Source organism: Chinchilla lanigera, unplaced genomic scaffold, assembly GCF_000276665.1.
Source record: "Chinchilla lanigera isolate Chin_1 unplaced genomic scaffold, ChiLan1.0 scaffold00004, whole genome shotgun sequence".
Classification (NCBI taxonomy): Eukaryota; Metazoa; Chordata; class Mammalia; order Rodentia; family Chinchillidae; genus Chinchilla; species Chinchilla lanigera.
Window position 1 is genome coordinate 18,933,697 of NW_004955405.1, and position 14,768 is coordinate 18,948,464.

The 14,768-nt window shown below is 36.0% G+C and overlaps 1 protein-coding gene across 1 annotated transcript in view; it reads left to right on the forward strand.

The window, feature by feature from the left end:
• Positions 1 to 1,631: 1,631 nt before the first annotated feature.
• Positions 1,632 to 14,768, forward strand: part of Otogl (otogelin-like) — a 128,656-nt gene continuing 115,519 nt past the window's right edge. The window contains exons 1-6 of the mRNA XM_005374364.1: positions 1,632 to 1,709; positions 2,700 to 2,739; positions 3,779 to 3,827; positions 8,298 to 8,364; positions 10,205 to 10,303; positions 11,865 to 12,019. Of these exons, the coding sequence (XP_005374421.1) occupies positions 1,658 to 1,709; positions 2,700 to 2,739; positions 3,779 to 3,827; positions 8,298 to 8,364; positions 10,205 to 10,303; positions 11,865 to 12,019 (462 nt within the window). The 5' untranslated portion in view covers positions 1,632 to 1,657. The remainder of the gene's footprint in view (positions 1,710 to 2,699; positions 2,740 to 3,778; positions 3,828 to 8,297; positions 8,365 to 10,204; positions 10,304 to 11,864; positions 12,020 to 14,768) is intronic.

The following is a 14,768-nucleotide window of genomic DNA, read 5'->3' on the forward strand; positions in this document are numbered from 1 at the left end:
TTTGTAAAAAGAGCAAGAAAATTAAATAGTATGACCACTTTATCTGTCCCATTACTTTAAGAAGCTAGAATATTTCACAGTTTTGGTTATTGTTATGTAGATACATATTTTGGATTCATATTCAGAATGTAACTCTAAGTAACTAAGTAAATTATCTGTTTAGAGTTAATTACCTAATTAGTTAAAAAATAAAAGACTAATATCTTTCAAAAATATTATTAAACACATGCTACACTTAAATTATTTAAACCTGTCAACTAAAATTCAGACTGAGTGTGTATCTGCATGTATGTAGGTAGATAAGTGCTTTATAATTTTGGTGATATTTGTGTGTATTTTCATGATTAGCCTTTTTTCTCTACTAGGCAAACATTTTGTTTTGTTCATGGAAGTGGAAATTATTTAAAAAATGGAAAGAAATTAAGATCATAGAAAGTAGGAACAAATTATCACTGAACTTGGGATACAAACAGGAAACTATATAAGGATATTAGGACAGGCAACATGTTAGGGTATCAAGAATTATTCACAGAAAAGATTTGGAACCCACTGCCAAAGAAGTATCTGGGAAACACAGGTTATTAAGAATTCTTATTTTTTTTTGGTCTCATTAGCAGTTCATGTGCAGTTAGAAAATCCTTACTACTGTACCCCCATTTCTTAAACAAGTTTGATACTGCTGAAGGTAATCCATGGAATTTGTTATGGAATTATGCACACATTACATAAGCATGGCTTTTACTCACTTAGATCATCTCTTAGATCATCTCTATGGAGTTCATTATGAAATATTAGAGCTTGTCTCTGATACCAAGCTAAGCAATCAAATGCTTCCAGAGAAGGGTGCTCCTACTGCTGGAATAAGAAGTCTGTGTTTGTTGTCTGATTGGGTTCTTATCATAGAGGATGGAAAAACAAGCTGTTAAGTGACAATTTTGTAGGCCGAGTGAGTTACTTTATTTTCTTTTTAAAGTCAAGTATTAGAATACCATCTTTTTAAAAATCTATTTTTATTATAGCATGTTTAACAGAAAGGTCTGTGGACACACACAAATGTCATCTTAAACTATATTATAATAGGATTTGAGTTAAGAATACATGCACATTGCTTTAATCTACTTTGTAATTCTTAAAGAAAAACAATGAGTCCATCTGGACATTCTAGGAAAGATTGATAGGAATTTATTTCACCTTTTTTCAAAGGACACTGTTTCATGAATAAAAATCTAAAACATAGAGAACAGATCAACACTTAGGGCTAAGGGTTGACTCTCATGACATTAAGAAATATTAACAAGTACTGTTTTGATGTTGCAGCCTTTAGGAGTTATAAAACGCTGATATAGCTAAAAAGGCTTATGATGTGCAGGTGTGGGGTAGGGTGTAATTAATACGGCTCAGGTAAGAAGCTGCCATGCATTGCTAATGAGAGACTCAGCCAAAGGACTGTCTGCAAGTTCTAAAGCTGCAGATGCTGTATGTAGTTAGAAAGCCTAAGATTCCCTTCTGAATTACTTTATCACATAGCTGTATTTGGTAGAATCTGAGTACCTGCCAATACCATTCTAAGATGCCATCGTAGTAAAGAGCAAAAATTTGGTTACATTTCAGGGAGAAAGGCTACACTGAAATGAACATTGTGAGAAAACTCAATTTCATGATACCCTGGAGTATTTTCTTGCTGTGTATACTTCTGTTTTCATTGCAAGGTAAGAACTTACATTAAATTTTAACCTTAATTTATCATATTTTAGTTTCTCTAGAAATTGGGACAGTTTCCCCTTATGTTGTAAAGCATTTTAAAAGTCTTTAGAATGGTGTGTACTAAATGACATTCAGGCAATCTTTTGGGGACTTCTTAATAATGTAGGAAATTTGGATATTTACTTATTTTAAATCTTTAAATTGACTATTAAGATGATGCTTTCCTCATCATGTGCAATTTTACAGGAAGAAGCTCTGATTTGAACTTTCTCACTTCTAAAAGATGATTTAAAATAATTGTTTGTGTAATTTAAGTATTTAAAATTTCATAATAAGGGGAATTAGTGCACTTTAACGTCTTCATGATAAAAGTGATAAAAAGATGTAAGAATGATAATATTTGAGGTTTAGAATTAATTTTCAATTATTTTAGGACATTTTTTCTATATATTACTTTAAAAATGTTTTCATAGGGGTGGCATTAATTTACCTCTACTTGTTAGTTTTTCCTTTGAGAAGGGCTGCATATTTTGTAGCTTGTAGGAAAATGGGAGAAATTAAAGTGGTAAAGACAGGAGAGGTCAAAGCTACTATCTTCCAATTGTGGTAGTGACTGAAATCTCAAAGAGAAAGATGTCGTAGAATATTGAACTAGAGACAATGCTGGAGATCAACTTGCCCAACAAGGTCATTTTGTGGTAAGTTTGATTTCTTGCTTAAGCTGTGCAAATACTGAATGGTAGGACTAGAACTAAAACTCCTATCTCTGATTCAAGTCTAAGGCTCATTCAATTGTATTTCTCTGGGTAGATCTGTGTACACCACTGGTTCTTTCTTTGAATTTATCAGTCACTCCAGTATCTCAAAGAGAATTTACTGTTCAGAATCTTCTGAAAAGTAAGACATAACTAACAGTAAAACTCAACCTGTTTAAAACTTAGGTTACAATGATCTGTTAAATAATCAGAACATATAATTTTTTCATCTTATGGCAGGATATATTGGCACGTCATCCATCTTGACACGGACATCCAAGTGAGTATCCTTGTTCTTTATGTCTTATAAAACGTGAGGTTAACGAGAATGAACAAAACTTAGCAGGCAGTTGTATCTGCTATGTAAAATAAGAAATGAAGTACTTTATAAAAACACATGAGATGTAGTTTTAAAAAACATTCCCCTAAATTGAAAATGATGAAACATTCATTTCCTTATTTATGAAGCAAAAATACATTCTTTCCTTTTAATTTTAAGAGGAATTTTTGGTGGTATCCACTGGGTGTAGATACAAAAGGGACATTATTTTGATTTTAAGTGTTTTTATGGAAGTTATATTCAGTAATATGTATCTTTATATTGTTATTAGCATACATTATTGATTACAAAAGTGTACATTTTAAATATAGAGTAAAGCAGCTTTTAATGATAAAAAGAGTAAAGTGATTTAACAGTAAATAATAAAAATCTTTGGAGTAATCTGCTTAATGAAAAGCAGAATTGTATTCATCACTTGACTTTTTAATAACATTGTTATTGGTAAATATAGCACAAAACATAAAAGACTATAATACAAATATGTACCTTAGTGAGTTATTAACCATTTTGATTTTGATAAATTGCAATTTGATGTCTTTCTCATGTTAATGTTAATCTATTTTTTATAACATGGAACAGGGGAGGATTGAGTCTTATGCTTGAAAAAAGCAAGCATATTCTTGGCAGATACTTTCTTCATCAGATTTATGAAGTCATGTGGAGAAAATACATGGGTTGGGGATACAGTGTTACACTATTTTGTTTATTTTCTATCTCAAAGTTCCTTCCTAAAATGCAGTTTACATCAGAGACTGAGGAGATTTGGGGACAGTCCCAAATTTTGTAAAATGAGACATCTCAACCACCCAAATCTAACCCCTTCAAGAAGGGGAGGGAGACCTTTTAAATGTTAAACCAAGAAAGACCTCTTTGATAAAGTGATGGAATCAGGAGGAAAACACCGGCTCTCTCTTGGGAAAGGCTTGTTCAGGTTGCCTAGGGGCCTCTAACTATACAAGTTCTTTTTGTTTTCTTCCAGAAATGAGTTTAATGAAAATCGACAAAAAAGAGCTCTTTTAGCAGCACAGGTAGGTTATGTCTCAGAGGGAGAGGGAGGCGGAGAAATAACCCATTCTTCTTTGGACCCTGCTTTCACTGGAACAATGAGATCTTTGTTCAGGGGAGCAGACTGCCAGAGACAGGACAGGAAGGAGGAGGAAGGGGCACAGTGAAAGCTCCACTGCTTTTGTGCGACCCTCAAGTTCATGTTCATTTCATACCAACTTGTTCAAAGTGACATGCTTTTTTTTCTTTTTGCTACTTCTCTGATAAGCTTGAAGCATTTATGGAAGGTTTAATCCCATGTACTTGCCAAAATATTTGAATTGCTTTAGAAATTAATAATGATATTCATTAGGAGAATAATAATTTAAAAATACATTCAAAAAGAGACTGAGATAGATGGAAATGATATGATTTAAATGCTGCAAAAGGATTCTGGTGTCCTGAGAGATAGCTTTCATGTATTCTGAAAAAAAATCTAAACTATGGGCATCTCTGAAGAAGTGACCTTTTTTTTTTAGCTCTGGAGGGGAAGGAATTTCTTCTTCATTGAATTTGAAAAGACTCCCCCCCTGGGTTCCTTCATATAAAGAATACTGGATAACATAATTGCATTATTTTAAAACTATGGCTTGAATGTTCAAATGAATGGGTTTATGCAATATTTCTCCATAAAAGATAGATGGCAAAATAGAGAATCCTAACTCAGTAGTGTTATTTTTTAGGAAAGTAATATGAGTTGAAAATTCATATGGTGAACACATAAATATTTAAGGAAGCCTTTGACAAATGTTGAAATGCAAACAATTTCTACTAGAATTTTCTAATGGATGCCTGAATTTGTCTGTTTTAGGGTGTTAACTGAAGAGAATTAGTAGATAAATGAGGGACAGATTTGATATTCTTCTTTGATAGTTTAGAAGACAAAAATAATTGATTCTTGTGAAAATGGAGACCTTTATTTATAAAGAATGGAAAAGGATTTTATGCAGAATAAAACACTATTTTTTACTGTTTTATATGCATAGGAACTTATGTGTTATGGTTAAGTAATTTTCCCTGAGAAACTATATCTTTGCTAGTAGAATATATTAACCAAAAAAGGGTATCTGAATGACTTAGTAGAAAGTCTGATTTTGAGAAAAGTACATTCTGGTAGACCCACTAGTCTGAGGAACCTGTTAAATACGCACCAACAGTGTCACACACAGTGCCTTATTGGCTGGGATTAGCCTACTGTGCATGTAGAGTAAGGGTGATACCTCTCTTCTGTTACTAAGTGAGGAATACACTTACCTTGCCTTGCTTTCCGTCCTAGGGAGAATGAAGAGCAGGAAGCTTGTTCCTCTACTTGTACTTAGGGAACAGATGCCAAATTTATATGAACAAATTTTATAAGAAATGTTAAAGAAGGACAGTGAGGTTGTAAACACCCAGCATTGTTCAGGATGGGTGTGTTGTGTGTGATAAAGCCATTCACACGCACTGAGTGATTCCCCTGCTGGAAGAAAACAGCACCGAACCGATGCAAGCAAAGGACTCAGAAATACACTGGCAATGAGATGAGGAAGGAAAGGATGGACACAGCCTTCCAGAAATGTGCACTGTGTGTCACAGTGATCTCCCACTTGAAGACTGTATTTCTCTGAGCTGCTCACCCTCTTGAGGAGATGCAACTGGGAAGGAGGGAGAATAGCCTGTCCTCTTTTATTAGTTACGCCGTGCATATGTGCACACTGCCTGGGGGATTCACATCTGTATTCCGCTTCAGCAACGCTTCCCCTGAAAGCAAGCACAGAAACACTCCAGGATTTAGGTGCTGGTTAATTTTTAGGGAAGCACATAAGTGAGGGATAGACAAAACTGGGAGAAGGAGGGGAGAGATAATCCTTGTTTGGGGACTCTGAGGAACTGTGTCCTACAATCATTTCTGCAAGAGATGGGAAAGCTGGAATATTTATCTACTAATTCCTGTTTCCTACCAGGCAAAGGAGGCCTCTGGAGGGAAGCAAAGGCATTTCCTGTCATTTGTCCTGCCTGGATTCTGCTCAGAGGCAGAGACAGAGACAGAAAAAAGTGAGGCTTGAGGTTGGAGGCTTTTAATGTACACAGAACCCAAAGGAATTCCGAGGTGAACTCAAGAAAGGCCGAAAAGGCATCAATAGTCTGCTGCGGTCATGGCTCTAAACACCCTGGCAGGCTCATGCCCATTTGAACAATGTCCTTTTCCAGTTCATTTGGAATTTGTTGCTCACATACCAGAATTGTGTTAGAGATATAAACAAGAACAGCAGTATTTATTATCTAGAAACTCCACTTCTAGTAGAAATAGGTCCACAAAGAAGTCATTTCTGTGTGACTAGTTCACTGAATCATAGACACCATCCATTATTTGTCATGGTCTACTTGACATAAAAATAAAAATGGTCCCAATTATCAATGTAAGATGCAATTCTAGGTTCAGATATGTTTGAATAATAAGCAGAGTGTCACATTTTTACATTGGTGGAATGTGCTGTGATGCTGGGTAAATAGGATAAATGCTGGGGTGATCAGGAAGTGAATGTCTTACATAGTCCTGGTAATTTCCATTAAGGCAGCAGAGGTTAGGTGAAGCTGGAAATAAATTACATGTTTTACCTTGGTCTAGTGTCATCCAATGTATTTCATTTTAGTTTTTGCCTAATAATAAAAACAATTAGCATATTTACAACCCTTATTATCTGCCAGGTGTTATTCCTGTGTATTATCACTTAATTCACTTAATCCTCTCAATTCTGTGTGGTAGTTACTGTTATTCCTGTTATGATTGAGAAACTGAGACCAAGCAGATTAGTTTGTTCAAGGTTGCAAGTCAGTATGAGGCAGTTAAAGTTATTATACACTTTTGATAAATATCAGATTGATTGATTGACTTCCACAAAAGGGATTCACATAAATCGTTATAGAGCCAAGCGGGAGGATGTTGGTAACCAGTAATATTGAGGGCTATGTTAGATTTGGGTAGCCAGAAATAACATAGCAGACGAAATGATACGACTGGCTGTCTTAGTGGAATCAAAAACTGTTGGGAGTTTGAAGGCAGAGACAAAAACCAACAGGGGAGACTGAACGGTGAGAATGATACTTGGGAAGACTGAACGCAGGGAGCAGTGAACTTTGAGCTATGGTATTGGGTAAGGAGTTTAGAATGGTGAGACAGCATGAGAATAGTTGCATGCAGTGTGGAGTGGGCTGAACAAAAGTACTGGGGTGGAAAGAAAATGTCAAAATAAAACTGCTTGTAGCAGAGTGAGCTGAATCTGTGGAGAAAGGACTTTGTTCCTCATATCACATATTTACCTCCTTTCTTACCCTTTGCCCTTCTCAATTTTTCTAACATCCCCAGCTACTCAATTTGATAATTATGTGGCAAACTTGGGGTGTGTTTTTTTTCCTGATGAACAGAAAACTGCTACTGGAAAGGATGCACACTCAGCTGGCATTGAGTTGGAATAATAATCTACACTTGATTAGTGCTAGCAAACTGAAGTTGTTTGACACTATCATAAATCTTAAATTTTTATAAGGATTGTTTAGATTAATATAAATCTATTTCTTATTTTCTGTGTAAGGCCCTATGCTAAAAGCTTTACATATATTGCACAAAGAAGTAGGTGCTGTTACTGTTTGCATTTTACAGATGAGAGAACAGGCACTGCAAGGTTAGGAACACTGCCTAGTATAAGCAATGTCCGAGTCAGGACTCTAATTCAAGTCTGTTTGGTTCTGTAATTCATGCTCATAACCACTTCTGGAACTATCTTAGACTCTAAAAAGAGATACATTGAAGTCTTCTGTGAACTTTAAAGCATCAGCTCCTTACAGCTGAAGGTGACACACTGACCCTGAAACACGGCAGGTGCTTCTGAGAGTGGTGTCTCTGCAGACTGGTGCTCAGGCTGCCTGGACGTCATGCGCTGTGGGTCTGTCAGCCTCATGCATTTCTCTAAACCCACCTGCCCCTGCAAATGTCAGAGACCTACCATTTCTGTGATCAAAGCAGCCTGTTAATGCAAAGGTTAGACCCAGCCAAGCTCACTTCTCAATGGGGTATGAGCAGGGAAAGGAGGAAGGGATGTGCGGACAGAGAGTGGAGAAGGCAAATGGCAAAGCCATGGAAGAGGCAAGACAAAGGCTTGAGACTTGATCGTCAAACACCAGTCAGGGGGCTGGGGATTTAGCTCAGCGGCAAAGTGCCTGCCTGGCAAGCGCAAGGTCGTGAGTTCGGTTCCCGGTACCGGAGAAAAACCAAAAAAAAAAGAAAAAAAAAAAGAAAAACACCAGTCAGAGGAACCCTTTCTGCCTCACCGTGTTAGCCCCCATCCCCTAAGGAACTGCAAGTCAGCACTGTATAATTTCTATATTTATAGCTAATTAACATATTTTTATATTTGCATGTTTAATTTGAATTAAATAATTTAACTGTTTTCAATTCCTATTTCTCCCTTTTAAAGATTGAAGCAACTTCTCCAAGATATTTTTTCCATGAAGCTATTAATTGGGGTGAGAGCAAAATCAAAGGTCAGTGCCAATACCTGGGCTTTGTATTTCTTTTCTCCAAAGATCCCTTTGAGAGATATATTGAGTCAGTTCTTTATTGCTTCCATATACTTCATGGAGGAAACTGAGCTAGGCTAGTAATAACAGTAATAATTTTAGTTTACTCCCTATAGGAATTCAAGTTATTTTTAGAAATAACTCAAGCTAAACATGCTTTGTGCATGACCATGGAAAATATGACTTAGTATCAGAAGCCATTTTTTTCTGAACTAATTACCTGCTCCTTGATTCCTTAACACCCCTTTTAAAAAATACTAACTTCTCATTTTCATTATGCAAAATGCTGATGGTGGTTTAAAATTTATTTCAGAAAGTATCTAAAAAAAATAGAAATTCTTATGTTAAGCACAGCAATGACCCTCACTAGTTTTGGTTTGATTTTATTCTCTTAAGAGAATAAGTAGGAGTGTAAATAAATTTTTGAGGGGGATACATTTATCTAAATATTTAGACATCCATTCACTAGCAAAGTGTAAGACTGTGATATGATATAGTTTACAATTTTTTTTTTTTTTTTGGTCTTTTTGAGACAGGGTCTCGCTATGCAGTTCAGGCTGCCTATGAGTTCAGGCTGCCTTTGTAGCCCAGGCTGGTCTTGAACTCACAATGATCCTCCTGCCTCAGCCTCCTGAGTGCTGGGATTACAGGTGTGCAGATATGATATAGTTTAAAGATATAGGTATCCCTTCATGAAAAAGCGCTTTTAAGTTCATATTTCACTTATATGTACGGCTTGTGTTAAAACAGCTTATTTTTTTTTTTCACTTAGGATTTACCTAGAGATTTGTATATTTTTCAATGTAAGAAGACATCAGTGGATATTAGGGTGAAAAAGAATAGTAGGATTTGTTCCTTCTTGTCTTTGGCAGAACTCTGGGTAAATTATTGCAGTAAGATGAATGTCTGCCACGAACTTGATGTAGTCCAGGAAATATTACTTCTTCGGTCATACTTTATGGTGACTCAAAAGATACTTTGTAGTTCTCCTGATGTGTAACTTAAATCCTGCTTGCCTGAGTTGCTCCAGTTGCTTCTTGTCATCTCCTGGATAGAAGAAAAATTTGCACTGTGAGCCATTTGCATTTTTAAAAGTCACTCAGGAGATGATGGCAAAACTCAGGTTAGAGTGCACAGTTACTTGCTTTCTCTTTGCAATGCAATTCTCTGCAGCAATTTTTCTTTCCCTGAAAGCAAGAATATTTTTGGTGGCAGCCAGAAGTGACTTGGCTTCTGCCTCACCCACGGTAAGCACGGGGTTCCAAAGATTGCAACATTTGTAATCGAGCCTGGGGATTCAGATAAATCCAAATGAAATGTTTAATCGTTCTCTTCAAGAGTGGGAGCTTCCTTTTGAGTTTCATGCTCTGCCTGATCCCTCAAGTTAATGATGGACTTTAGTTTTAAGACAATGCTTGCTCCTGGAGAAGGAACCCATCCGGTGTGCAGCTGCTGCCAAAGTCTATCAACGTAATCATCTGGAGCTTGTGTATTTCTGGTTCTTGTCATTGGGGACAGGAATTCCTTACATGGGAACTTGACCTTTCAGTTACTCGAAGAAGGCTAACCTTTGCTCTCAGAGTAGCTTGAGATGAAAAAAGCCGTCCTTCTCGCTTCACAGCACACATAATGAAATGAACTGGGTAGAGATTTGCTGAGTTTAATTCTTCAGCTTCTTGAGGCAAGAGGCCCAGGGTTCTGTTTAAATTAATAGTGGTTACAGTTAGTCCAAGCTAGATCTTGACATATTATGTTTATAAGAAGTGATGCATGTCCGAAAATAACTTATTATTTTGCCCCACAGGTTCTTGTCCTTATGAATGCCTTAACGGAGCTTTCTGTTCTAAGACTGGTACATGCGACTGCCAAATATTTCAGGCTCTTGGAACAAGGTGCCAGATTGGTAAGTTTCAGAGATATTTACGCAAGAATTATGGGACACTGAAGAGAACATTAAGGCATAATTTGCTACAGTAGTTTTTATCCCTTGGGAGTTAGAGCAATTGTACTGTGTATGAACTACAGGTTTCATGATTCATTTTCAGTGATTCAAGGTAATTTAGAAGCCTTCAGAAGAAAATAGATATGCCCACTTTCTATTCTCATTGATACTGACTATTTCTTCAGGTATTTTTCCACTTTATATACTACAATCCCAGTAAGACAAGCTTCTTACTCATTTCTATTTTAGTTTGTGAAGTGTATTCATTATTTGGAGCCAGATATTCTTTTTGACTTTGAATTAAGTGGATATCCTTTACATAAGATAGAAGCAGTACTGAGGGTTCCTCAAGGAAGCAGACTTTTTTCTTTTGAATATTTTTGTCCATAGTATGTAAGAAAGGATCCTGTGTTACAGCTATCAACGAATATTCATTTATGTACTCGGTATTAGTTGAGCATGTACTCAACCCAGCCTTGGTACTGCAAGATACCTTGGGGAATAATATGAACATGCTCCTGCCTTCTTGAGATTGCAGTTCAGAGGAGGAAACCAACGCACAGTAGACACACAGTAAATATACCCGTGTTGAGCGCTATAAAGGAAAGAACAAGATGCCATGAAAACACTCCCAGAAGTAATCGTACCATCAGGGAAGACTTTGTCAAAATGAATCACCGTGTCTTTCCCCGGAAAGGCCAAAGTTGGCCAAACCAATGAATTTAAGTTAAAGTTACAAAAAGAAAAGACACCAAAATTTATCCCTTATCTTTATGCTGTCCATAGAGTTATGAAAATATTGGACGCAAATATTGTGTACAGTGCTCAGTAAATGTTATTGATTCCACGTTATGCCAAAGCAAAGGGTCCAGAAGATAGAAATTGAAGAGCAGGCTATCTGCAAGGGTAGGCATGATGTTATAGGAGATGAAGTTGTTTGATTTAAGATGAATATTGCTTGAAATCTGGCCAGTTTGAGGTCATGATCTCCTATTTTCCAGTAATGTTGAATGACTAATGCTCCCCAGCCCCAGTTCCCAGACAGAGAAACGTGACTCTTGTCACTAGTTATTTTTATCTTTATATATCATAAAGATAATTTTGAAAAAACTGGGGAGACTGGAACGCTTTAATGCTGTCTGTTGTGATTGTTTGGATACTTGGTGACATTTTCTTTCCTGAGCCTCTTATTCATTTTATTACCATTCCCTTCCTTTCCTTTGTCATTTCCCCTGGTTTTCCTTTCTCCTAGAGTCTTTCTTGGAAGCAAAAATTAAGGAAGTTGCTATCATAAATCCTTTCTTCACAACAACTGGTGACCCTGTTTTGCTTCAAGGAGTTTGATAGTTTTGAGAACACCTGGTAATTTCCTGCTAGTTATTTCTGCCTGTGATATAGACCACCAAGGAAGACATAATTTATGTCAGTGAAAGACTATCTTACTGTGTCTGAATATTACTAGATAGAGGTGTCATTTGTTTTGTTATACTAAATACCATCTTTTTTTTTTTTTTTTTTTCAGTCCCAAACATGGGCAGCGGAAGAGATGGAATTTGCAAAGCCTGGGGACAGTATCATTTTGAAACATTTGATGGCATATACTATTACTTCCCAGGAAATTGTTCTTATATTTTTGCAAAGGATTGTGGTGCCTTGGAGCCTCGGTATACAGTATGGGTAGGTGATCCTCGGATATAAGTAAATTAAAATTTATCTTTAGAAAAATGTGTCTTTAACAATTATTGGGAAAGTGATGGAAAGTAGATAATAGTCACAGAATAAATACTTAGGACTTTTTTAATGGAATGAAGCAAATTTATAGCTCTCTTGTATAGTAATTCTATTGAGATGAAGCACAGCACTGTGAGAAATGGAATTTGAGTCCATGTTACAGGATCTTAATAGGCAATACAGAAGCGACATCACAGATGTCATAGTATCAACTCTAGTCAACATCCCTGATCGTGATTTTACTTGATCATTTTCAAGGAAGGTGTGAGCTCAGGCATAACTCCTGTTACACTTACTTCTTGACATTTCTATTGAGATGCCAACCTATTTTGATTTTTTAAAATAATAGCACCTATGGCCGAGGGTATAGTTCAGTAATACAGTGCAAACTTATACATAAAACTTTGGGTTTGATCCTCAGTACAAATAAAGTAAAATAAATAAAAAATTGACACCTGCAGCACAAACTGACATTTACAGAATGGAGAACATGAATCACACAATCTCTAGGTAAACTGACCCTATATGCCTGAACTGAGAGAGTTAGATCCTACTTGTAGCATTCCTGATTCAAATGAATTTGTAAGAGACATCTCCAAATGCAAGCTGTAGAGTGGCTGTCCCTGAAGTGAGAAAGTCAGGGAGCTCTTTTCCTGCCCTCTGTCCTTCTTTGAATTTCTGATCACATTCAGGAAACTGCAGTATTGTCCTGCTTAAAAGCTAAGGCTCTTTAAGGCCAACATGTGTTTGAATGAGTCTGTTTTTTAAAAAAGTTTTTTAAAATTTTGACTTACATTTGGATTACCTAAGAGCTCCCCTTCTGTTAGGTGATGCAGATGTTAAAAGTGAGACCTGTAACTTTTTTATGGTCTATGGCAGGGAAAAGTAATGCAGTATATTGAAAGTTAGTGGATGGGGCATAGGGATAAGAAATTAGAGGGCTCTTTGAATAGGGAAGCGGGGGCTTCCTCTTCAGTGCTCACAGGGCACCTGCTCTGTTTCTCGTGGTTGTTTACATCTCCACTCTTGCACTAGTATTGTCACTTGTACTCCTGTGACGCTTTTTAAATGATCTTGTCCAGTATCTTCCTTTTTCGAGGACTGTAGTGTCACCTAAATAACCCATCCTTTGATAATAACACAAGACTGAATTACGCCTCCAGAGTTAATAGCTACTGTTTTTACTGGTCTCGTTTTCACTGATAAACTTTGCTTTCAAATCTATAAATCTGTTGATCTTAAATGTCCTCTTTATCCTGGTTTTAAAAGTAGTTAGCTTCTTTTGTAGAAAATTTGGAAATTCAGTCTTAAAAATAATATTATCTGTCAAGAGTTACCATTGCTAATGTCTTCATAGATTTCCTTTTGGAATTTTTTTTCCCTCTGGATCTCATGCATATTTGTAAGACTGAAATTATACTATGTGTAATTTTCTTTCCTACATTTTCATTTAATACTATATCAAGAAGTTAAATAGTCTTAGCAAATATGAATTTTATGAACAGTATTCGTTTCAATGCATGAATACTCAAATAATTTAATGACAGCCTGTTTGGAAATTTAGACTTTAAAAAAATCTAACTCAATTTTACTCTTTAATTTAAGAAACATGGAGGTAGACCTTTAGCAAATGAGACCAAGAGACGGAACAGAGGTGGTGGGTAAGGGACAGAGATATAAAAAGAACAAGGGTGCACTATATACATGTACCAAGTTTCCACAATAAATGTAATCATTACATATTACAAAAGTACTACTAAAAATCAGTATTTTAAAGAGACATATTGATAAATATCTTTATACATTTTTATCTTTTTACTCCTGATTTTTCTTCATTAAAATTTTATTTAATTTCTTTTTAGGAATTCACCAGTGGTTGTTATACTGCATATTGTGGTCTTCAAATTAGTTGTTCAGATTATCAGATATAAGGATGCAAAACTGATCAAAAAAGTGTAAACATTAAATGTTCTTTTCAATAAACCAAAAGACATCAGCAGTGCAATTATCCCAGCTATCCTTTTACAGACCACATATATATAGATATTTCCCCTTCCTTCTTTCTTTCCTTTTTTTCCTTTCCCTCATCCCAGTTGTTCCTTCCCTTTGAGCAAGTTCTTTCCCTTTCACAATATCTCTTGTACCTTTTGGGTTTTATTTACTCTTTCAATTTCTTACAATGGGGAGAAAATACGATGTTTACACATGTAGGTCTGATTTATGTCACTATGAGTATGGTCTCTAGTGGCATCAATTTACCCATAGAAACCTTGAGTTTTATTTAATTTTTATGGAAATAGTACATATACACAATTTAAAAGATTTCTTCAAGGTATATATAGCAAAAATAGCCCTGTCTTCCCCCGCTCCCCAGCTGAAGTCTGGTTCCCCAGAGACAATTATCCCGAACTTTTTAGTTGCTTCTTCTGGGTTTTATCTTACATAAAAATAGGCTACCATTTTTAAATTTTTTACAGTTAAGACTTATTTATTAACTTCCTAAGAAAAAAAAATGAAGAATCCTGTTCATTACAACACACTTCACAATTAGTTACACACACACACACACATACATACACACACACACATATTCTCAGATGCGTGCTTATATACCACTTCTCTTTCCTTTCCCCTCACCCATCACTATTCTTTGTTAAATTAAGGTGTGGGTTTTACTTTATTGTCGCTACATAAA